At 47.4% G+C, this 25,801-nt stretch overlaps 1 protein-coding gene across 6 annotated transcripts in view; it reads right to left on the bottom strand.

Moving 5' to 3' along the window:
- Positions 1 to 3,647: 3,647 nt before the first annotated feature.
- Positions 3,648 to 25,801, bottom strand: part of LOC118511075 (hemicentin-1-like) — a 170,544-nt gene continuing 148,390 nt past the window's right edge. For 5 of the 6 annotated variants that reach the window (XM_036053743.1, XM_036053741.1, XM_036053742.1 and 2 more), the window contains exons 6-9: positions 10,480 to 12,642; positions 10,012 to 10,398; positions 7,728 to 8,246; positions 3,648 to 7,628 (exon numbers count right to left, since the gene is read on the bottom strand). In XM_036053743.1, the coding sequence (XP_035909636.1) occupies positions 7,369 to 7,628; positions 7,728 to 8,246; positions 10,012 to 10,398; positions 10,480 to 12,642 (3,329 nt within the window). In that variant the 3' untranslated portion in view covers positions 3,648 to 7,368. Of the gene's footprint in view, positions 7,629 to 7,727; positions 8,247 to 9,409; positions 9,443 to 10,011; positions 10,399 to 10,479; positions 12,643 to 25,801 lie in introns of those variants that run through there. The other variant, XM_036053746.1, reaches the window with a different exon arrangement.

The raw sequence follows: 25,801 nt of genomic DNA, 5'->3' as shown, positions 1-25,801 counted from the left end.
GTCGCTCGTTCGCCCATGGGGAGGCCCAAATAAACGACCGAATCACCGCCCGAACGGTGGCAACAACGGCGTAAAGCCAACCGCAACGAAAGTGTAATCTTTGCTTGATCTAGCGTTGTGTGTGGTGTATGTGTGTTACTGTTTCTTTCTTCATTGGGGCACCATTGCTTCGCGGTTCGGTTGCGAGCATGATTGTTTTTCTTTAAATCACCCTGGCACAAGACGACACCGGGACGGCCTAGTGCACCGTGCGTGGCTAGGGGCGAACGAAAACGTCGCCAAATGTGGGTTTAAGTCATCTCGTTTTTCCCTGTTTTGTATCTTAACCACCACAAATAATATTACATATTCAAACGGATTAATTTACAACTCCCAGTGAAAGACAGCAGCCTCGGTAAATTGTGCATTTCAACCGTGAACCATGAACAGTTCGTTCAGCACCTGGGGCATGGAAATTACTTTACATCAGCATGGAAAATACAATTGTGGTCGCTGGGTTTGGCCACCAGCGTACGGGATATTGGTGTGAGTGTGTGCCTGTGTATCTGTGTGTGTGGAAAAGCTAAAAATAAATTATCTGAACCGTACCGAAGAATGGAAATGAACCATCCGCCTTTTTCCACCTTTTTCCACCTTTGCTGGTCCACACAACCACTGGAAGTGGCATCGATCACGGTTGTTGGTGTTTGTGTGTGTGTATATTTAAAGAGAGAGGCACTTAAAGCGGGGAGCTAACGGAGAACGTCTTAGAATTTGTTTGTATCGCACGCTTTTGGCTGGAAAAGGGGCCTGGCCCCCCAAAAATTAGATCTTAATGGAAATGAGCTGAGAGGTGGTGTTTGATAGATTGCGAATTTCAGATTCTGATGAAGTGTGTTGTTTTTTTTTTTCTAAAGTCGCTTCGAGCTGGATGCATTGCTGTTCAAGGATATTGAGAGAATAATATAGTAATTAAACTCTTTGAGGGCAGAGGTGGTAGTGGGCTAGCCAGTCGTTTGCTGATTATACTCCGTTGAAGTTTGAGTTGTACGGTGCTATTTTCATGCCGTTACCAGGATAAAAATCAATAACTTCATCAGCCTTGAATGCGACTGAGATATTTTCATTGCTCATAGACAGATCGTGCAGCGAATTAAACTTGCAAGGCCTGCTCCTAATCTTAAACCAGTCCGTGTGAGATGGAGTGATCGCGTTGGTTATTACTATTCTTATTATCATAATTATTAATTATTATAAAAAAAATTATTTTGAAGCTCTAACATGTTTTGTAAATTGTAAGTGAAAGTGTCTTTAATATTCGTTGATTTGAGCGTCAGAAGCGATCGGGATATTGGATTGGTAGACGACGACGCTTGATCGCAACCAGTATCGTAGAACTTCTGTAGCAAATCCAGACGGCTGATAAGCTTGATCAAAGGAGCTGCTTGAATGGATTTTACCATACTGCTTCTCTGCACAGTTGTTCATAGGTGGAGTCAGAAGAGACTCTCAACAAGAGATTTGAACTACTATACTGATTAGAGGCGACATGACCGGGGTTCAAATCCCATCCAGACCGCCCCCCCCCCCGCACGCATGCCTGAATATTTAGCTACGGGTAAAATCAAGTCACAGAAAGCCAGAAATGGCAGGCCGAGACCTTTCAAGTTTTATAGTGTCAAGGAAGAAGAAGAAGTTGGGAGTAAGATCCTATAGAAACAAGATCAAAATAGGAATAAGGCAGGAGAACCTGGAGGAGCTACTACACTAAGTGGCACAGATACGGAACGTTGCAGCAGCTGATCAGCGCAGTCAAAAACCCTTAAATGGGGTATCGTTAGTGAGTGTTTGTCCCGTCTTTTACTGTAGCTTGGCTGATGTGGTGCGAAAGGGCCTAGACAAAAGATTTTCTGTATGTAAATTCTATACAAACCTCTTATGATGTGTTGCAGTATAAGTCGCTGGGGTATTATCGCTGCTCGCTTCCAATAGCAGAATTCCTATTGCAAAGGACATTTCGAGAGCATTGAGACCAACCTAGACGCTCAATTTGATATCAAGAACTCATTGGATAGTCTTCCTAGCGGTTACTCGGGCTTAATACTGCCTTATAGAGTGATAGAGGCGACAACGGCGCCGGCTTTCATACGGCAGGCCCGGGATTTAAATTTCACCTTGGCCATTCCCCCATAGTGAGGCCTGACTATCCAACTATGCGGTATCAATAAGTGTAGTAAGCTAGAAATGGCAAGCTAACGACCTTTAGGGGTCGTTAGGTCAAGAAAGAAGAAGAAGAAGCCGGCCCCGTATCTGTAGTTACACAATAGCTGGCAACCTGAAAATTTTTAGCTAACGGAGGTCCGCAGTCCGTCTCCAGAGGATCCAGTGGTTTGGATGCACATTGTTGCGTTGGTCCATGCCAACCAACAATATTTAATCTTCAACATTATTTTCCCCAATGATTGTTAGTGAAGCAATAGTTCCCCAAAGCAACGATAAATGATACACATTTAGAAAGTAGGTAGATCAGATTCGCGCTCCACACAAGCTTAGATTGTATCAATTACTTTAAGAGTTCTCATTTCAAAGTTCATCAAAAGCCCTGATTCCACTGTGTGAGATCCCCGGATCGGTAGCTCTAGAGAGTAGCTTCCCATCTTTATGATGACATCATATCACTTAGAGTGCACATTATTTTTTTGCGATTTATTATCCCCTGACAAGTGCCAGAAACGTTTTTGGAACATTTGTTACTCATGCAATCCGTGTTGATGTGACTCGGTATGGTAAATCTGTGGCAAATGACATCATAATTTTTGTACCGCATTATCTCCCATGTCAGTTATTGACTTAAAAATGTGCCCCATTTCGTCGAAAACATGCCCGCTCATTCTCTCTCTACTCCAAACAAACTTATACAAAGTAGTGTGTAAGTTTTGGTCAAAGTTTTACATAAAGACAGGGCTCGTATGCAGAACGACCGTTCAAAAAACAAAGGACACAATGCTTCTTCTGTCTGTCCATGACGGGAAACATGTGTTTACAAAGATTAAAGTTTGCTAGGGAAGTGCAATTAATTATCAGGCCAAACGAACCAGAAACCTTACCACGAGCGGGGATTTGAAGAAAAACTGTTTTCTTTGCTCCATCCGAGCAATGAGGAGAGAGAAAAACAAGAGAAAAACACTTTGTTTCGCAGCACTTTGTCCGGCTCCATGTGGAGCACAACTAACGGGGCACAAGATTAAGATTCATATTAACAACAACAACCGAACAATAATGCTTACCAGAGGCAAAGTTGCGTAGAGCGAGTCCGCCCGTTTGTTTTCGTATCACAATGAGATGCAAAAGCGGAAAAAAGCGAAGGAATTGTATATTGAAAAACTTTTGTCACCTCCACGTGCCACGACTTGCGCCCCGTTACGTGTTGAGCCGATTTGTGTTCATATTTTTACACCTTCGCCTTTCAGCGCCGCTCAGTAAGTTAGTAGTGCCGGCAGAGAGGTGCAAACTTATTAAGTAGAGCCAACGTAATAGGAAAAGTTCGAGTGATTCATGGAGCAACGTTTTGCAACAAAATAAAATCCGTTTGAAAGTTTACCTACCGTTTTCCTGACATTTCACATCAAATTGTCTTTTCTTTCGCTCGAGATGAAAGTAATCAATCGTTTAATATGTTTTCGTACATTTTGCTTTATTTAAAATATCATTTTTCAGTTTGTTCGTTTCGCGAAAATAAAACACGAAAGAAACACAATGTCCATGTTGCCGCACTATTCCGTCAACATGTTAATCCCCTGGAACGGTTCTTCCGTTCCGGCCCGGGTTGTTGTGTTTCAGCGTTTTTGATGTGGACTGATCGGATCCGATGATCGTCGTTCGATCAGCTCGTAACACCTCCCCATCCTCATACGTATGCTCTATAGTTGCTGTGAACGTACAGTTTTACTTTTGCCTATATAGATTTGCTTAAATCTCGCACGTGACCTGTGTGCTGTGTGTGTGATAAGTGATAGGAGCATTTTCGCCCTTCAATTTTCCTCCACTGCGTTGTGGACCTTATTCGTACGGCTACCTCAGTATATGTACAGTTTGCGTATGAGCTTTAACCCGGCTACCCGGCCCAAGCTTACGGGGCTCCAACATCATCCAATGGTTGGAGGCTTGGATCTTCCGTTCCGATGTGTTCAACAGTGTCGCGTCTTTGCTGTCTGTCTGCCGGAACGTTTGATTCATTATAATTTATAATAATTATATTTAAATGTTTTACACTTACGGGCTAGTTTTTACATTGCTCTATTAATTCCCCTCCCCCCCGGTTCTATCCGTACTTTCAACGTGTGGCTCTTCCTCCTTTCCTGACACCTTTCGGTTCCGGTTCCGGTTCGCATCTTATGGCGGGCAAAAGCTTTCCTATCTATCTAGTAAGTTGAGTTTTGTTTAAAATTAGTGTTTCGTATATATTTTCATACAAAAAACAGCATGATCATCTCAACGTTTCCCGTTTCTTTACAGCGGACCGCCCGGACCGACGCCAGTGAACAGACGACCGGGCTGGCAGAAGATCGAAACGTTTTTGTTTTTGTTTTCTTTTGTGCGAACGAGATCATTTTTCGAATAGCTATGAATACACGCGAACACACCGCACACACACACACACACACACATAAAATGAGAAGAAAATCAGGACAAAGTTAGTTTCACGATTATTCACAAAAGTAAACAGGTTCGGTTCGCAATGTGGGACAAAAATTTGAAGCGAGTGGAGTTTCAAAAAGTATACGCTAGAGGGCGCTACTGTCAGATGAAAGAAAGCTCACCGCGGGCGGCGGGCTTCCGTCAATCAAAATTCACCACCCATGTCAGGCGGGCGGACCAGGCTACACAGGTCTGGGGGCTATGAGTATTATTAACACGCTTGTTTTCTAACTTTCTTTTTGTTTTGTTTTCGTAAACACAAAATAATGCTGCTAATCACGTGCTTTTTGTGAACGTATGTACTTGTATCGTGCAAGAGTGTGTGCTTGGGTGGTTTGTTTGGTGAGAATCTTTTGCGTTAGGCTAGCTTTTAAAAATGATTCAACACTGCACTTTTAAAGCAACTGTTTGTACAGCACCTTCCTTCCGTTTCCTTCATTTTCGTGTCCGATTTTGTGTTTGATATCCTATAAATACAGTGTTAAATTCCGATGTGTGTGTGTCTGTGTGTGCGGGTTTTGTTTTCTGATATACAATTTTGTTCCGGCCGATCGTTTGAATTTTGTTGCCATATACAGCACACACATTTAATAAATTGCGCATTTGCAGTAGATAAATTCGTTATTTCCTATACACCACACGCACACAAAACATACACAGGACACACAAAACCGGGACACGTACACGCACGACATATACTTAGGCAGCAACTCCCACACCCTTTTCCAGAGCTTGCTCAGTAGCCAGAACAGAATCTAACCGCCCAAAAAAGAACCAAAAACTTACTGCTGGAGACGGACAGGATGGGCTATGGTGCGCTATGCAACTACGGTGATCTACGGGTTCCTCTTTCTTCCGATCGGGTTCGATAGCTTAGGTTTAGGTGCGGGTTTTTTTTCTCTGTTGTAGAACTGTGTGTAAGTTTGTAGGTTTTTTGTTGGCCCTGGTATTTAAAAAATAAATCCTCTTACTCTAGATTCAAATCCTCGCACTGCCTCGATCGGCGATCGTTCACTCACGATTACGATTGCGGCTACAATTCTGCACTATCATGCCCGCAGGCACTCACCCACACAAATCACTCACGCATATCACGCACTCATGTGTCCTTGGTACTCATGCTAGCCCGCCTCACCCTGTACAACTGTCCTTACAAGGTTAAGCGTCGATTCTTGCGAAGGGATCCTTCCACACAGCAGTCACTAATGATGATGATCAGTGGTACGATTGTAAGGGCACATATTTATTTTGTTTCTTATCCATCTTTAATTAAAAGTGTACCTAGTTAGCAAAAAATCCGCCGGAGTATCGGGCACAAATACAACGACGACGACCAGGAGCGACCCGATTCCTATAGATTAGCCTTAGGGTGCGTACCATTACTAGCCAGTTGTGTGTACGTACAGTGGCCCATCCTTTCTGTCTTGACACATACAGTGGCCTACAGGAACGTTGTGAATGTATTTGATTCAGCATGCTGGGACGATCGGCCGAGCAAATGGCAAGCGTTGGCGATGGGTTGATAGGAAAAATGTCGCACATACACGCTAGAAACCTAATCCTAATCATTGGTATAGAGAACGCATTTAAATAAAACAGTAAGCACTATAGTGAGCGAGCGGAAGTACAACGGTGCCCGTGTTACTTGGTCACACAAAAAACCCGATTTTGAGTAGTTAATTTCAGTCGGGATATCAGTCATTTTGTGGTAATCGCGGGTGGCCTAATTGTGTACTGTTCGTTCGATGGAGAGTGTCTCCCATCGCTGTCCAATTAATGGACATGTTTAGTCTGCCTGTGTAATGTGTGTTTGTGTGTGTAAAGAGAACCCCCCTCTCACGCGGGTTTGTCCCAATCCCATGTTTGGTTTGACCGCGGTAGGACTGATCACCACCCATGGGGCATGGGCAGCAGCACCAACCGGCCAACCAGCACTTAAATTAAAGTGTCAAACTAAAACAATTAGCTTTGGTGCAAACTGTAACAAACTAGCAGCGAACCGCAGCGTAGTGGATGTGCACCGGGGTACGGGTATGTGTGCCTAAAGCCTTGGTTGAGGTTGGGGCTGACCAACCGATGTTCGATCATGTTTTTTGTTGCTTCAACCAGCGAGTCCTTGCGGTTGGACTGCCGGCAAACAATTGTCGCCTCCCGCTGCCACCGATGCTTTTTGTTTGCTAGCCACCGATGAAGCAATAATGAATAGAGATACATCCATAATTCCGACCGAACGCAATGCACCGATTTGCCGTGACATGAGGGAGAAAAGAGCATCCCGATCCAGATAGTGCCTGGTTGTGCTTTTTTATGTCTGTTTCTAATTTGTAGAACCATTATGCGATATGTAGCTACAGCTACTGCTAGTTGCCCCTTGGCTTTTAATTGATGTACGAATATCACGGACCCCACGGTAGCTGGTCCGGATCGTTGGACAGGGCGTCACCGATACTGTGCGCATCAATTTATGCAAATGATGGCTTCTTTTTTGCTATCCGGATCTCTGTCTCTTTTCTGTCCTCAACTCGAGCAGCATTGCGTCCGGATGCACTGTACAGGCCAGACCCTCGTAGGAATGGGCGGGTTGTGTGTGTGTGTGTGTGTGATTTTAACGAAGAACCGGAAATGGATGGACTTTGCACTTCCAGCTTACAGGCACGATCCGCTATCAGCGAACCGTACCCGGGGCTGTTCTCAGACAATTATCTCCCGTATAACGCGACGATTCCGCGAGTTCGGTGTCGAGTAGCCGCTCTCCAGGTTGTCCTCGTAGATTGGCTGCGGTTGCTGCTGCTGCTGTGCGTGCAGGTGTAAGCTGCCGTGGTCTTGCGGGTGGGTAAGCTGAAGCAATGATTTGCTGTCCTCGTGATCTAGCTGATGCTGTTGCTGGAGCTGCTGCTGCTGCTGATCCAGATAGGGATCAGGCAAACCGCTAACGTCGTGATATGATGAGTCTGAAATTACATTACAAGAAGCACGGATGGAAAGGAATCGGTAAGCGATTAGAGCGAATGCATTATACCGGGCGGTCGCCGGTGGTTTCGCGTCCGTACCGAAATGCGATGGCTGGTCTAATCGCTTCTTTGCTTTATGTACAGACGCGTAGGAATCGCCGCAGTACTCCTGCTGCTGCTGCTGCTGCCGGGAGGGATTCTGGCTTTGGCGCATTGCCGCCGCATGATGGTGATGATGGTGCAGGTAATCGTCTTCGCCACCGTGCTGGCTGGGCGTGCCCGCCTGGTGGGGATACTGGCTGTATTCGTCACCCCCTATCGTCATCGTTCCACCGCCACCATACACGCTCGAGTGCGTGGCAATCGGATCGTACCCGTAGGCGAGACCGGGCGTACCGGCCGCCGCCGCCGTAGTAGTGGTCGTGGTGGTCGCGTACGCCGAACCACCACCGTGCAGGCTGGCCATCGATAGTGGTTGCAGGCCGATGGCCATCGTGGTGGGGCCGGGGCCCGGTGGCGGTGGTGCTCCCTTTAGCTGCCAGATGGAATCCTGCGAATTGACGCTGCCTCCGTTGTTTGAGTTGGTGTAACTGTTTTCCGTGTAACCCATCGTGACCCCTGTGGCGATGGAAGAAAGGACAGAAAGAGGGTGTGGATTTGTGTGTGTGTTTCTTTTTTTATTAATATTAAGCTTATTTGGTGCTGTAGGAAATGCAAAACAAAGGTAAGAACAACAACAATCTACACCAAACAATGTGCAAACAACAACAACAACAACTTCAACCGAGCGCCGTGGAAATGCAGAGGTGCTTCTGCTTCTGTGTGAGGTGAACAGTGAACAGCAAAAAGTCGGTCGCCTGGTGAGACATAATACGCGGATAAGGGATTAATAGTTAAAAATCCAGGAGCATCCGTGGCAGGCACAACAACACCGCACCCGGCACATAACATCCGCGTAGGTTCGCGTTGCATTTCCAACGGCTTTCGGATGCCAAGTTCCGGGCAGACAGGAACAATAACCGGGCGAAAAAAGGATTTCGTTGCGTGTGCACGAAATGGAATCAAGCTGAACCATTGTAACGTTTCTCCCCTTTTTTAATTTTTCATGGCCCAGTTTCCGTTATTTAAGTACGCGGCTCAATTGTAGCAGGATCGTGCCGCCTGTTGTTTGTGAAGCGTTCGGGGCGCATTGAGGTCTTGGTTAGCTGAAGCCAACAAGTTCATTTGACTGAATTAACTGTGCTGATGTGTGGGGAAAATGTATGACACGTTGGCTTTCAGCTAGCGGGCGCTGTTGTAGCGTCAATTGAAAGTTCCATCGGAACGTTCTTACCACAAGGGGAGGTTTTACTATTTTCATGTGCGACAATTTGGAGAGTGTGAGTAGTGATGGAAATCAAGCTATAGAATGACAACAAATTCAAACCGAAAAGTGTAACATGCATGGTGCAGCTTTCGCTAGTTCTACTGTGAGAAAGTCTTGCTGAGAATAAGCTAGGTATATGTGCTAGAAATGGCTCTAAGCTATTTAGGTGACATCCAACTAAGGAACAAAGCTCGTTTGTTTGTGTAACACACAGCTAATGCATCGCTACCAGTTTGCAAACTAACAATCCACTCTTGATGGGAGCCACTCGGGTCGGATACCGGACAGCAAGCTATTAGGGGGTGCAGTTGCAGGCTAGACACTCTTTTGCATGGAAAACCAAACCCGAGGTTACAGTGCACGGGACAGCAACAAGAAAGGTTACGGTGGATGGACGGTATTAATGACTATTTACCTGCTGGAATGGAAGTTATGGCGCTTGCTAGTCCTGGTATTAGTAGAAGCAATAATATCGCAGAGAAGAAATTGGCATTGAATGGGAGTTGGAAAAAATACGGTCGTTTGTGTTAGAAATAGTGTTAGAAAATCGTGGGGACATCTGCCGGAAGTGAAGATCGGTAAGGAAAGAGATCGAGACAGTGTGTAAGAGGACAGAGGCAATCTTCCAACCCGCTTGTTTAACCGTGTTACCTCTGTTAGGGTGTTTTGGTTGATGAGTGGATGTTAGGTGAACAAGATCTGGTTAGTATGATGGATATGGACAGCGCAACACATAAATACTGGAAACGCTGCTACTGAATTATGAGCGCAGTGGCGGAGCGGAACTGGCAAAGAGTCGGTCGATCGTACTAACCGTTAGTTACTATGCTGCTAACCTACCACTAGAGGAAAAGGAGTAACACTAACTAGCGAGCTGAAACTGATTTGTTTGTTAAGAGGAAAAAAAATCTTTCCAAAGAGTAATGTAGCTGCAAACATACGACCGTAGAACGCGAAACCGAACATCGGAAAATCTCAACGAACTCAACGATATGCGTACGGCTCCGGGATACTTACATTCGTTGGCTGGTAGACTATGGCCGGCTACCTGTATGCTCGTGCCGGTGTGATACCCGTACCCGTTGTGTGTTGCGTACACGGACGTTTTCTGATCCTCGAGCGCGAGCGCGAGATCCATCGAGTGCTCGAGAGCCTTGTTGTCGAGCCCGGTGGTCGTGGGATAGTAGGGCGGTGGAGCCTGACTTTGCTGGGCGACTATGGACGGTCTGACCGAATCCATCTCGTAATCTTTCGATTGGTTCGATTTTTTCGTCTGATTGCGCTTGCAGCGGCAAAACATTAGCATCAGGCCAACGAACAGTGCGAACACGACGCACGAAACCACGATCGCGATAAGGGTCGGCGTAGCGATGAATGCCGAGTCGTGTATGAGGGCAGGACCAACTGGAAGGAAATGGGTGGGAAAGAATGAGGGAAATTGATTAAAACCTCGGTTGTAATCTACCGAGTAGGTGCAATACTTACTTTCCGCATCCATATAGTCCCCGCAGTACTCATGGCTCGACTTTAAGCACAGCTTTACGCGCACCTTGGGCGGTATTTCTTCCTCCAGCGCCATCGGAAAATCGTCGTCACTGGCCATCGATCGACCGCTTGAACGGCGGGCGGAGTACATGTTTTCCAGCACCTGCTCCTTGTACGTTGGACCGTTGCCGGACACTGACAGTGGAATGGACTGCACCACTTGCCACGTCGCGATGGGACTCTCGTGAAACCCGATCGTTTCCACCACCGCAATAAGCGCCAGACAGGTTGCACCGATGTTAAGGCCGAGCTGTTTCGTGTCCGGATCGAACCCGACGTGCAGGGGGACCGGGATCTTGCTGATCTTCGTTGTGGTCGCCACTTCGTTGGAAGGTTCCGAATTACCCTTCATGTTGATCGCCTTCACCTTAAACACGTAGCTTTGATACTGGTCCAGTGGCGTTACGCTGCACGGCACATCACGCTGACAGTCGTACTCCATCCATTCTGAGCTAACCTGCTGCACAATGCCGCAGTCCTCCTTCACCTGGTCGTGGTGAGGGATGGCTACCTTGCGGTACGACACGTAGAACTTTGTGTTGGTTATGCCACCATCAAACCCGGGATCCCAAACCAAAGACACGTAGTTCGAGCCAACGTCCGCCACGCCCAGATTCGTTGGCTTTTCCGGCGGGCCTTTCGGCTGTAACCGGATCGGTGCGCGAATCGTTTCGATCGAGTTGCCCACCCGGCACGTGTAGTCTCCGTAGTCTTCGTGCTTGACCCGGTTGATGCGCAGTACGCTCGTGTAGATGTCGTTGTTGTCGGTGGTAGTGTTGATTTCGTAGTGCCCATCGGAGGACATCGACAGGGCAGCCGTGTTCGTTCCCAGCTGCCACTGGAACTCGGGCTTTGGATAGGCCTGCACCCGGCACATAACGGCCGCATTTTCATTGATTTCGTACGCTACCTTGTTGTACTGATGGAGCACAATTGGCCCGTGTTCGATGCGCAGGTTCATGCTCGCATTAGCCGTGCTGACCTCGTTCTCGAAGAGGCACGTGTACGTGCCACGATCGCTCGGGAGCAGTTGGTTTTTGTGCGGACGTGCCTTCCCCTGGAAGAGTAGCGTACTCTGCACCGTTACCATGCCACTGAGCCCGTCGTTATTGTTGGTGCTAATTCGGTACATGTTGGCATCGGTGGTGATATCCCGACCGTCCTTAAGCCACCGGACCATCGGGCGTGGTTTCCCCTTTGCGTGGCAAGTGGCCGAAAAGTCCGTGTCTCCTACCCTCTTCGTCATGTGCTGCTGCATCTTCCCGATAAACTGAGGCGGTTGGTGAACTTCCAGGTTGATCGTGGCCGTTGGACCATGGCCCAGCTCGTTAACGGCGTGACAGTGGTAGATTCCTTCGCTACCGAGATGTGCCCGTGGTATCACGTACTGGGAGCCCTGAGCCAATATAGTTTTACTACTGGACAGAGACTCGCCGACAGCGTCCTTGAACCAGCGGAACTGTGGAACGGGCCATCCGGGTGGATTCGCCGAGCAGGTCAGTGTCACACCGTTACCAACATGGACGACCGGTTTGCTGGGATTTATGTACGCCTGACCGGGTCGATGACGTACTAGCAGGGCGACGGTGGAGTTACCGACTCGTTCCACAATCTTCCCATTGTAAGGTTTCATCATATTAACCGCCCTGCACACGTACCGACCGGCATGCTCTGCCTTTACGCCCCTCAGCTGCAGAATGTCCCCGGTGTAGCGGAAGTCCGGACTACCCTCCTTGAACCATTCGATCGATATCGGCGGCGGGTTCGAGGTGACGTTGCAGCGAATCGTCACGGTGGATCCTTCCTCCGCTTCCCAAGTTTTCGACTCGATCACCACGATCGGCGCGTACAGGACATCGAGCGTGATGATCTGTTCGCCCACCTTACCCAACCCATTGTCGGCCGAGCAGGCATAGTTGCCGGCGTCCTGCACCGAGACGCGCTGTATCGGGTGCGTTGGGGAGGAACTGATGAGTCGTCCGTTTCGCGTCCATCGCACGTTCGGCACCTTTGGCTTCGAGTCCACGGCACACTCCAGCAGTGCCGTGCTGTCCCGTTCGACTCGCAACGGATTTTCCGGTCCTACCTTTACACGCGGATAATCTGTAGAGAGAGAGAGAGAGCGAGAGGGAAAAGAGAAACAAATGTAAGAGAAAGTTAGCATTGAAAATGGCGAACATTTAGCATTTATGTGTGCAATAACTTTTAACACGGATCAGAGTTCTTGTTTCCGTACTGTTTGTGCGAATGTTCTTGTCACCTCCGCAGTCACCATCCGTCCATTCGCCGCGTGCTAATCCGGCGAAGCTTCGTCGACGTCGTCGTCGTCGATGGAAAAAACGGCTACAACCGACGAACGAACGAACGAACGTTGGACACAGCAACAGAGAGTTGTTGCAATATCCGTATGTTAAGGTCGAATTGTTTTTCAACCCGCACCGGATTACCACTTGCCTTTAGTGCCGGGAAACGGGACGAACAGAGACGGGGGGGCGCTGCCGTAAATGAGGACCGATTTGTAGTGACACTTGCAAGTCCGTGTCGCATTTCTCTGCCCTCCACCATGGTTTGGGGAGGAAACCAACGACCAGCCCGACCTGATTCCTTCTGCGAACGAAACTTTCAACAAGTTTTTCCCTTGCATGGCGCAATGTCCAACATCTGTCCAGCACGGGGAACGGCAGCAACTCGGACACGGTGGTCTGCCGAAAGGCACGGCAAACGTTCATCAGTTTGTTGGCATATCCTGCTGTAAAGTAGCTCCCCGGGGGAGACAGCTTGAAGCGGTCGTTCGTTTGGCAAATGGAAAGCACTCCTTCTTCGTACGATACTACGGTTCCGGTCCGGGGAATGATTCGGACCCATTCTGGCTGCTGGCGCACAAATGGAAATGTATTGTCGTAGTGATTTTTCTATCGATCGTACGCTTGGCCACCTATTGTATGGTTGATGGGATTATTGGTCTTTTCGCCAGCATTAGAGGGTGAAGCTCAAGTGGCCAAAGCAGTACAAAAGTAATGGCACGAGATGGCCTTGCACAACGAGGGTGAGATAAAATGTGTATCGGGGATTTGTTCCGGCGGTGAAAACGATTATTGCGGCCCGTTTTACCGTGTGGTGTGAAGTTATGGGCATCATTCGTAGGTTTAAGACGTAGTTAAGTTATAGCATTTTCGCTCCAACAAATTAGCACTCACACGCTCGAAGGTCGATTATCTGGTCCTGACAAATTATTCATGATTTAGATTTTGCCGCAAAATCGGCCGAACAAACCCTTGCGGAGCCAGTACTCTGCGTCGAATATATGGAAGCCTTGCCTGCTGGAAGTTGTCCTGTCTTGCTGGAGTCAGTCCATGCCTAGTTGGATACTCAGTCCTCACTACGGGGGGACGAACCGGATGGGATTTGAACCCCTATCCTGCTGTGTGCAGGCACAGGCGCCTCTATCGCCTCTACCACCGGGCCGCTCCTTCCATCAACGATGAACGGCTAGCGAAATTATGAATAATAAATGTATGCCAGTTCTGTAACTATTAGTGCTAATGGGTTTTTAATTCGTTCTCGAACACGGATACCCTTGGCTCTTGAGGATGGTGCTCTTTATCGGACTGATTAAAAATCGGACGGCGTTGTTGCACGAGTTCATTAATTTGTGTTAAACTTAATTGTTACTGTTTCGAACACTCGGCCAGTCAATCACGGCCCCCTCTCGGACAAACTTTGTTGCGTGAAGCACTTGGCAATATTGAATAATTTCATTTGCTGCATACCGCCCGTGCTTCCAGTCCAGTGGCCCCGCTCCAAGACGTTACAAAACCAACAGTAAAACTGACGGCGGGACGCAACAAGTAGCTTCATCTCGGTCGGTTGCGCCTGGTGTACGCCGGCTACACCAGTTTGATTGACACGTGTCAAAGTGGCCGTTGAGCGAATGAGCGGTCTGGTCTTGGTGGTGGGCCATAATTCTTTTCAGTTCCTGTGCTCGACGGCAGCAGCATTCCGAAAAACGAGCACACGCTGGCCAACAAATCAAGGCCTATCCAGTGGATGGACTGCGGAGAACTCGGGACCGGGTCGAAACCGGTTCAGGTACTGTTTGCTCGGAAGAAGTTGTTTGACTCGGATGCAATTAATAAATGTATGGATGGCGCTCAAGTGGTTTGCAGACACTTCTCCACGGCAGGCTGCAACCGACCAGACGGGCTTGTCCGTCCGCCGTTCCATTTCGGTTCCAGAAATGCAATTAGTCATAACGATATACGCGTGCCAAAGGTGTTTCCATAGGCAATGGCTCATGCAATGCTTTTTCGTCTTCTTGCTTGAAATTGCTTTTCCCCGTTGCATTTCTCGTTTAGCACGGACAGGTACAGGGCGCGGCAGATTACAGCACATCAGAAAAAGCTGGAGCGCCTGTTAAACTGGTTCCGCGTGCAGCGTGCGGCTCAGAATTCCTTTCGATGTAAGCTCGAAAGTGTCTGCGCTGGGAGCTGCAGCTTCTGCAGAAAGCCGTGTGGCCTGTGATACGGTACTTCAATATAAAACTTTTCTCCACCAACGTCATCCGACCGGTGGCGCGTATTGGACGAGCGTGTAAATCAAGGCAACACTATCCATGTCCAGTGAGTCGTTTTGGATGGAACAACAAAAAAACGAAACAATCCATCGTCCGGAAGCTCCAGGACAGGGGAGGATCAAATTTTTTTCCGCCCAAAAACCGATCTCGTCAATCGAGAACCACCCCGCTGCTGTGTTGGGCGTTGAAGAACAAGACCAGCGTCGGAGGAATTCGAAATTAGAAAAGTGTATCATTTCGTATCAAAGGTACGCTCTTAAAACCAGGGATTGCCAGTACGGTACGAAACAACAACACTCATCCGTTCGCTGGAGTCGAAATTTTACTCTCGGGACCTGCTGGTCGTCCCTGAAATGGTCGACGATGAGCGTTCCCGGTTCGGGTTCCGAAAATTTTCTAGCTCCAAGCGCTACGGCTAACCGAAATGTACCCTAGAGCAGTTTCCCGTGACTGCGCCACAGCAAGCACTCCAGCTTCACCCGAATCCTCATCGTCATCGCCATCATCATCATCGGCGTGATCATCGACGACGTTGAGCGATTTTGAGGAAAAAAGGGCCCAAAAAGGCAGGAATAGCTTAAATCGTTTGGTTTGCGAATCGGGTTGCTGTGGTGCACCGGTTCAGGTTTGGGCCTGCGTCGTACCAGACGCAGAAACTGGAGACGCATTCCGGGCTGCTCCGGGGGCCTAGTAGGTGGGGCGTGATAATGAATCGTTGTTTTCATTTCTGACCGAATTGAGGATCTGGCGTGAAGAAATGTGAGCACTGGCACAGGCAAGTGGTCCTGTGGCCCGGCTGCTGCTGCTGCTGCTCTTCTGCAACTGCAGGAACAGGAGTGATTATCAATTCGGAATGTTGTCCGTACCTAGTGGGCCTAGGCATTGTCCGGCGACCGGCGTGTTCGCTCCGACATCAGAGCTTCGCCCAGAGCATTCGAAAGTGGTGTCCCGGGTTCGGTTGGAATGCGTCGAACGGCCAGAGAGTTTATAGTTGTGTCTATAGATGAAGATGGGTTCCTCCCCGTTCCCAATCTGGCGAGCATCGAAGGACTAGGAACGTGAGCCAGGGCACGATTTGAAAGAGGAGTAAATACACTTGACTCGCAATGCACCGTGCGCGTTCGTTTGAAGGATGGCTTTCTTCGCATGGCAGCATATATCCTTTTCGGAGTGAATGTCGAACCGGTTCCGTCATGGCAGAACTGGCAGCATCGGTATGAGTGTGCGTGCGAACTGTTGTGGTTATACTAAAGCATATATGCACAGAGGCCCATCGATGTCGAGCTCTTCCACCAAGTGTGCCCGATCCGGCGGAGAAAGAGGACACCCTGGCCCAGTCGGCTTCTTCAGTGGGATAATAATTCTCGTGTTCGGCAGGCGATAAATCCTTTTTGCTGTTCATACATCAATCTTCCTCAGGGCACCCGAGCTTCTGTCACACATGCCGGTCGATGATGGGACTCGGGGTGGCACAGGCGGGAGCTACGCAGGAGCTACCGACGAGACATATTCGGTCGCATAGGGTGGTTCGGAGAATGCTTGCTCCACCTTATTGCAACCCACGGTACACACGATCAAGCTGACGACGATAGTCGTTGATTGAAGTTTGGTGTTGACTGAATGCAAAACTTCTATTCCGGATTCCGGAAGTAAGTTGCGTATAAGCGAATCAGGGGGTGAACACGTGCTAGCGGCAGACGCGACGGAGCTTATCTCCACAGAAAGGAGATATTTGGCATGTCATTTCCTTTATCTTTTCGCTTCCCCATTGCGCTGAAAGTGTTTGCTCGCCTCTGTTGGGCGATTGTTTGTGAAGCAGCAGCGGCAAGAGTGCAAAAAAGTTCTGCGAAAGCCTTTTATGAACTGAAAGTGTCGTGCTTTGGTCGTTTTTTTGTTGTTCCTCAGTTGCTGTGTAGTGTGTGCGCCTTTTATCAATTTTATCGAGGTGCTTCCCACTTGACGATACTTATTTTTCATCGATTAATGATTGATTGCGAAACGAGGGGTGCGTATAACGATGGTCTTTTTTCTGGCGCAACAATAAAAGCGCTGATCAGGTGAGTTTGGGAACGTTTGGCTTAAAGCAGGCAGTTTTCGAACTACGTCACGAATAGACACGATTTTTGATGCATGGTTCTTGAGCCCTTTTGCGTTTGAAAGGTAACGATCTGGCCTTTACTTTTGTAAAAATAAATAAATAAACTCGATTGAGCAAGCTTGTGGCAGAAGCTTCGCCCACCTAGCCTATCTCGCATCACGGGTAAAATTCGAGCACCGAAAATGGGAAAATTTGCTTGTACAAGCAGCTCGTGATTATCCTACGCGTCGCCCTGTGGCCTGCAAAACTTTTGCCCAGATATTAAAGGGTTCGTCCCGCGCCACGGGGGTTTGCTTTTCTTTTCGACAGTAAAAACAGGTAGGCTAGCGAACGTGGTAGCCGACCACGCCCCACGCCTGGTATGCGGCGTTCCGATTTGACTTCGGCTCGTCCTCGAACTTTTTACCAAAGTTTATCCGTTGCGTTCGAACCGAAAACCGACGGGTCTCTCGCTGGCGGCGCTTGACGAAGAATTTTAATTGATAATGTGACACTGCAGCATCAAAGTTGGGCCTGCGGTGTTTGTTGGAGCCAAGGATGAGACTGGCTACGCATCTATCTTGAATGTGATGAACTGGACGAGGCCATCGATGATACGCAGGACACACTATCTTGCATACGATAATATAGTGTTGATGTACTTTCATGTGTTCTTTGTGGATGTCGTCGTCGATCCATTACGCATGATGATGACCATAATTGAAGGAGAAGCGGAATGAACTTTGACCTACGGTCCTGGAGTTATTTTAATTTGCCCGAACGGCAATGTCTGCCTTTTATCTTGGCTGATGCATAAGGCCATTCAAGCATTTCGAACTGGACTGTCAATTGAGCAATTTTCGCAGATAAAGCTGTTTGTTGAATGAATAGAGTGGTCTTAAATATTCATAAAGTACATTTAACTATACACGGGTTCGAATCTCATCTGGACCATTCCTCCGTAGTGCGGACTGACTTTCCTCTATTACGTGGTGTTAAGAAGGCTTAGGCTTGGTTCCTTTAGAAATGAAATGGCTTTTTTGTTTAGAGCAGTATACACTTTGGTGAAACTTCCCCGTAATTAAGAGTCCTTCGAATGACTCTTCCTGCGCCATTAAAAGTCATTTGAAAAATCAAGACTAGCTTTAACCTCTCGTAATATGGCTTAGAAAGAAAAAATTATCGCTGACCGCTCCACTTCTGTATGATTTTACGGACTTGAAGTGTTTTAGCGCAAGCTCCCAACATCTCAATCGTAATCTCAAACACCACACAATGGCCAGAAATCGGGATCGGAAGCTGTATTGCGTCATGGGGCATAAGGAGGAGTGCCTTGACAAACGAAAATTACCTTTTTTAAGGTCTCATAACGGTTCACTCTAGTGCATTGCTCAATTCTAGCCAGTTTTGCGCTAGCCCAGTGTTGTGGAGGCGGTCCGGTGGTCGAAGCGATAATGGCGCCGGTCTTCACACGACAGGACTGCGGACCAAATCTAATCCAGACCGCATCCCCGTGCGCAGGGATTGACCACCTTGCTACGGGTACAATCAAGTCACAGAAAGCCAGAAATGGCAGGCCGAGGCCTCTCGAGATTGTGGAGCCAAGGAAGAAGAAGATTAATTCAACTGCCATTATAACAAGGATATACTTCAACGGTACAAAGATTAATGTTCCGTTCCGTTCCAGTTCCGTCCAATAGAGATATTCATCAATAATGAAACAACAATTGAAGAAAAGGGGAGCGGTAATTGAAGACATCTGATGAATGGCAGAATTGGTGGAAAATACTGGCCAAGCCCATTTCTGATTGCCAGCATTGTGGCCAAGCAGGTCGTTAAGCCAAGAAGAAGAAAATGTTTTTGTTATAAAAAACTTACTTTGCTTTTTTTTTTCGAATACAAACTTATGTATTCCATTTTGAAATGTTTTATAATTGAGTGAAATGTGTTGTGGAGCCAAAACCATATTTGTTACAGCTTTGTATGGACAAATGACGTTTATTTCAGTTCCAGATAAATGTTATTACACACGGCAAGGAAAAAATAGCAACAGCTATTTTCATTTTTTACTCTTGATTTTTCTTACCATTCGGCATGGATTGATTTAATTAATTTGTTTGCTAGCATTTGGAATTGATCACATAGAAGAATTTCCTACTGTATCGGAAAAGCCACACACCTCACTGGCTAGCAATATGAGTGGAAATGCTAAAAACGCAAAGCATAAATGCTTATCTGCAGTGATTCCATCCTACATCGGACAGCGGACAAAATCGGCCCACCACAACAGCAATAAAAAAACACCCCCTTGCGTGTAAAGGGATGTAACAAACTGTAAGCGGACACGGGCCCGACATGTGCGGCACGCTGTTTGAATTTATAATTGACTAAATCGGAAAAATCACGTTTGTCAATTTATTCCGGGCCGAGTGTGTCGACCGGCCGTCGGATGTTTTGGGTAAAATTTGTATTCAATCGATAAAACAAATTCGCACAAAAGCAAAACCACTACCGAATGACGGTGGGTGGATGGGAGGTGTGTGTTGCCCGCACCGACCGGGAAAGACACAATTTTTAATCGAACAAAATCCTTTTGGACAATTTCGAAATTGGCTGTCAAGGATGGGGGGGCCGGCGGGGACGACGAGTGAGCGCGATGTGAGCGCAGCGATGGGAGGCAGCGTCAAAGTTGGGGCATCCGATTGCGAGATGTCTGTTTAAATTTAATTTAAAAAAGTTTAATTTCTTTTTCATCCCATTCCCCACGATGCGCTTCGCGTGTGATCGCGTGTGTCAAGTGATGGCGCGTGTGCGTGTGTATGTGTGTGTGATCCACGCAGAAGAGGCCGCCTGGCGCATAAATTAACTTCAATTAGACTTTTTTGCCGTGAATAATTAAATGAAACGCAACGCAATTCAGTCGCTGAAAGGATGACACTCGTTCCTGAAGGCAGTTCGCGAATCCGACGGCTCTGGCTCCTGGAGTCGCCGGCATGCCAGCCGAGCGGGCGGGCATGCTGTGTGACGTGCACAAGTGGTTTATGCACAAAAGTGACAAAACGGCCGGAAAGCGAGATAATCTCGCATGGCGTGTACATCGATCGAGCGGGGATGAGTAATTTATCATTTGCTTCGCAAGGAAGGATTTAAAGCAAGCGAAAAGTTTGAAGCGCCTTTTTTACTCCGTTGAGAGTTCCGCTCCAACCTCGGGGGTTGTCTGTGCCTCTGTGTGTGGTTGTGCATACGAGTGCCTGAACGCATTACGAAAAAGTCCTCGATTCTCCGAGGACCACAAATTGCACGTGGGATTTTGCAATTTGTTTGCGGGGGGAACGCAGCGCCGGCCGAGGCAGCAGTTATCTAACTCTAATGACATTCCGTCCAAGGCCCCGGCCCGGGTGTTCTGGGTAAACAAGTTGAGTTTTGCAGAAATCCGAAACACTGTGCGTTGGTGACATGATGATGCTCCTGCAATGACAACCAATAATGCGTTGGAAGCGAGATTTGTTTCAACAAGTGAACAAATTTCGTAGTAATGTTTACCGCCCAAAAGAAACACAAACAACGGGGATAATTTGGTAGCGAGTTTAAAATAACAATGAACTTGACTAACAGGTATACAGACAGGGCCCACCAAACGCCTGAACAGAACCGAAGAAAAAAGTGTACATAATGTGTCGTCACCAGAGTGAATTGAACAGTCAAACACGGGTGAGAATCGGTTCGTTTTATTATACAAACTGGGGAAAACGTTCCTACTTCAACTGATGAGGTCCTTTCCTGGATCCGGACCAGATGCATGGTTCTGTTGGAGTTTTCTCGGAATTAACAAATTACTACTAGCCTTTTCGCAATGGATGAATGTCATTCATAACGCTGACTGATTCATCGATGGCTAAAACCTTCCGTCGTCAGTATTTTCTTGGCCAGTGATGCTAAACTGACATTGATGCTCGAGAATCTCAACGATACACCAGAAGAGATGCCAGAGTGGCCCGATTCTTAAAAAGGGAAGCATCGTGTCTGCCAGTCATCTCCTGGAAGCCCGACACTGAACCATCACCCTTGGCCCAATGCTTGGATAGGATTTACGGCTTTGCAAGGACGACGACTGAGCGACTGAGAGCTTTGGGTTGGGGTTTTTTGTGGAGGAGCTCGGCTTAGTTAAACAGAGCTTTAATTTGCTCGTAACGCAATGACTGGCAGGACTTATTCCGTGCGGGATTCAAATAGTTTGTCACTCCTGCCTTCTCTATATGGAGCAGGAAAGTTCAAGCTGTTGGTCACAGTTGTTTTTGATGTGACAAAAAAAAAATTAAAAACTGCTCAAAAGCATGTCATTTTGCTATTTGCAACTTAGAATTATGCTTCCAATTTTTGTTAATGAAAAGCGTGGAACTGATCCATCGAAATGTACTACCCTCGGACGGCTTAGTCGAATGAAAAATGCATCACCCTCGTTCTCCAACAAGGGCGAAAGCAAGTGCGAAAATGGTCTTTACACGCGAGTCCTCGCCGAAGCAAATGCGACATTAAATGCGTACTGGCCTCCAGGTCTAGGTCCATGGCCATTAATACCTCCGGTGCGATAGCGAAAGCAGCAGCAATGGACGAACGGTACACGGATGACAGATTTCGTGTCACCCTGTGAACGGCGACACATGTCAGGCACCTCGTGCAACGGTCCTCCGGGCCAATCGGTGAAATTGAGCGTGAACCGAACCGTGCGCTGACCAGAGGTCGGCCAGACGATGCAATGCTGTTGTTTCTCCGTGCCGGGGATGTACACACGCGTTCGCTCTATTTATTAATCACACACGCCGAAACGATACACGTCAAAATAACACTAATGAACCGCAGCTGCGGCCGGTACGCCGTTTGATACGAGACACCTATCGAAAGGTAACCTTCGTTCCGGTTCTCCGATTCCTGGAGAATGTTTTAGCGCTTAATCCGTCATCCGTCGCGGGCTGACAGGGTCATTTCGGACAACAGGGATGACAGGAGACGCTGTTGGCCATGCGGGGACTGGCCAATCATTTATCAAGTTACCAAATCCACTTCTTACTACCGGGAGATACCGGATAGAGACGGGCTGGGCATGGGGTTGTTGGCAGAGGGGGCGGCTATCAATGAATATTTCAATCTGAAATCGTTTTCTGTTGCGGTTGCGTCTATTTGAGTGGTCACCAGCGGCGAACGACGATGCGTTCGGGTGGTCTGGAGAAGTTATCCGAGCAACATTACCAACCGAACCGTCCGTCTGCTGTCCCGACTTTCGTTGACTTAATTTCTTGCTAAACATAAACCATGCGATGGCCGAATGAGGAAGGTTTGTGCTTCGCTCCCCAGTTCGGTCAGCAGATTCCGATCGTTAGTGAAAATATAAATAATCCCTCCGGAGATGTGGTGCAGGGCGAACGTCGGGTGGGGCACAAATGAAAGTAATATAGCCGAACGATTAACGATATTTGGATAACGGGGCCGCGGGTTCGGAAACTCCTAGCCCCCCCCAGGGGGTGTAAGAGCTAGATGAGCCAGGCTCAAAGAGGACGGCCGTTGATAGAAAGCAGCACTGCTCTTTTTTCCCTGTTCGGGTCACTACTGCCCCCGACTCCCATGGCGCAACTCCCGATGAGCAGGAAGGAAGGAATGTAACGGACGATGAAGTAGCTCAGCTTTCGCCGTCGTTTTAGGTTATCTGTTTCGAGATTCTGCCATCCGCCTTTAATAATGTATCGCAACAAGAATGGCAAAGCGCAAGGTTGTAAGGGGCACACGCACCGAACCTCGGCACAGAACCTCGGAAAACCCTGAAATAGACCAAGCCGTAGGTTGGGAACAACAAAAGTCGACCGGCTCAAAACATAAACGACTGGCCATTCGGACCATTTCGGTGGTCGCAATGGTGATTGATTGTTCGTAACATAATCCAATTGTTTGGTCTCGTGGGCACGCGATAGAAGTACTGATATTTTTATCACACAACCCACCATCATCATGCCCCCATCACGATGGAGGAGAAAAATCCCAAAACAAAAAAATTAATGCCAGACCCCCAAACTCTGCCGACTAGTCCTAGATTTTGGGGAAGCTGATCCGTGTCGAGATAATCGAAACTGTGTTTGATAAATGGTCCTGGGGTGATAAAACCGCCATACTCGTACGTTAAACGCCGATCGCCAGGGGCAGGGTCTTGGTTTGTGTAATGGAGATTACACAGTGGTTCTTAGTGTTTAATTAATTATGCGTGTGGATCGAGAGTTGGACACCGCGCCGCTCTGCGGAGGAGGGTCGTTGAAAATCCCACCAAAAATCCGCCGTAAGTACGGTACGGCGCGGAGCTGTGGAATAATTTAAATCGTAACGACGCGGTCTTACAAGCTGCTTACAAATTGCACTCGTTTATCGACTTTTTATGAGCCCCGTCCCGAAAGCTGTGAGCGGGTCTGGTATGAAGTTCAAACTAAACGGTCAATTGATTTGAGGTTTCCCATCTTGCTGGGGACGAAGAAAATGATCGTCCCACAAATTGTGACCTGCGTGGGGCGCGCTGGGAGCAATCCTTAAAATTGCTTAGGCTAAATTGTTGATATTTCACATGCATCTGTGCAGTTTAACCTAAATGACGTGTGGGCTAATCCGTGGCATAAATCAATTCCACACATGTTTGCGGACGGTAAACCTTCGGGTGGGAGTTTTAACTTGTGTGAAGGTTGTTGCGGAAATCTCTACTACCGTTCCATCGAAAGGTGTAAAACATCGTAAAAAACTCTCGCTAGTCGGTCGGATCGGTAATCCGGGGTCGTCGATCATGTAAGCCTGGCCCGGGATTGTGTTTGTGCGACCGGGGACTGCGACTGAAACAAAACATTGTCAAATGCATGTGCGTCCCTTTGTCAGCATGGAAGTAGCAGCAGCAGCAGCAGCATGATGCTTATAGATGTGTTCTATTTTGGGTCACCGACAAGACGATTCGTTGGCTCATTTCATTCATCCGGTTTGCCGATGCACACGGGCACACCGGCACCCATTATACCGTATCTATCGGCCAGAATGTGAGTATGGCTTTTAGTTTTTCAACCTAACGTGCTGCTCTGGCTTCCAAAGTCCCAGAACTACTACTGATGGGGCAGCACACAATACACAAGAGACAATGGCGTTTTGTTGGCAACGAGAAGGGCAAAAACAAAAACGACGGAAAGAATGTCTAAAAATCCTCTCTCACAAGCGGCGATAAAGCAAAAAATAGATCCAAACGATCCCTATAAACCGGGAAACGGACCCCGGGGAGGGAGCAAGATTGTGAGGTTCGATCTTCTGTTTCCTCGGTTTCAAGTGGATGATGCAAGCCGGCATCTGGTTTTTGGTGAACGGTTTGAAGTTCGAAATGCATTACGCATCTAGAGAAAGTTGGGAAAATGTTGAACGTACGCAATAATTGTGGATCATCGAGGATAGCTTTCCCAACGATCGCAATGATGGCAATGTTTTTTTTTCTGGATGGAAGATCTGGATAGCTTGTTTTAGTTTTCGTTGAATTTTATCAACGTAATGTAGATTTTAATTGATGCTCCAGTTTTTGGTAACATTAGCACGACTGCCATTTCAATATCATCATCATACATTGTGAATGGTGTTGGAGGAGCACACGTGTATCGAGTACAGTCGTTACCCTAGTTACGCGGATAATTCTAACTCAAATATTGCTTGACATATCGTTTATACTTCGTATTAAGAGATTGAATTCAAATGTGCTGGTTCCGACGAACATTTAAAACTGTAATTTAATCGTTATTTAGTTTTACTCATGTATCATGAATATGACACAAACCTTTTCTATTTTTCGTATGGTATCCGAACGTAATTAAAAAAAATGGTTTATTCATCTATGTCATACAAAAATGTAATCCAAGCAATAAACTCTGAGCTCTTTCAGATTTTCATACCTAATCGAATCGGCATTAGTAAAGAATCGCGCAACTCGAGTAAAGACTGTATTGCCGAGCAGCAGTGCACCTACCCACCGGATAATCCTATTGAACCAACCGGCAAGGAGAGTGCAGCATAGTAACGTGAGTGTGTAATACGCTTTACGGTAGGCAACAATTTAGCAACAAAATAAAACACACGTACAATCTAGTTTTGTTGCAATGGAGCAAATGCGTTGATACACTATCAAACGTGCCGGTGCGTCCTGCTATGGCGGTATAAGCGAACGCACCGGAAATAGTTTCTGGGAATGCATTGTTGTATGGGTAAAGTTTTACTTTCGCAGGGTTTTTGTCTCATACCTGCTTCGTGGAATGAAAATTGGAACAGTGTTTTGTAAATTGTACTGAGCGATACAATTTTGTAAAGAGAAATGGCCATTTGAATCATGCATCTACAATGTTAAAACCTCTCTCCCCGGCAATCGCTCCGGTTGGGTGGTTGGATGGTTGGTGGCAATAGATTGCAATATTGTTATTAGATTGCATTTCGCGTTTTTTTGAGTTGTTTTGTATGTTTTACCCCAGTTAGCCCATACTAGCCGGGATTAATGTGTGGTCGGATTGTTGCGGTGGCGATGCAATTTTTCCAAATCATTTCATATCCGCCCGGGTTTTTTT

Source organism: Anopheles stephensi, chromosome 3 (assembly GCF_013141755.1).
Source record: "Anopheles stephensi strain Indian chromosome 3, UCI_ANSTEP_V1.0, whole genome shotgun sequence".
NCBI lineage: Eukaryota > Metazoa > Arthropoda > Insecta > Diptera > Culicidae > Anopheles > Anopheles stephensi.
The sequence above is the reverse complement of the archived record's forward strand: the minus strand, read 5'-3'. Positions and strand labels throughout refer to the sequence as shown.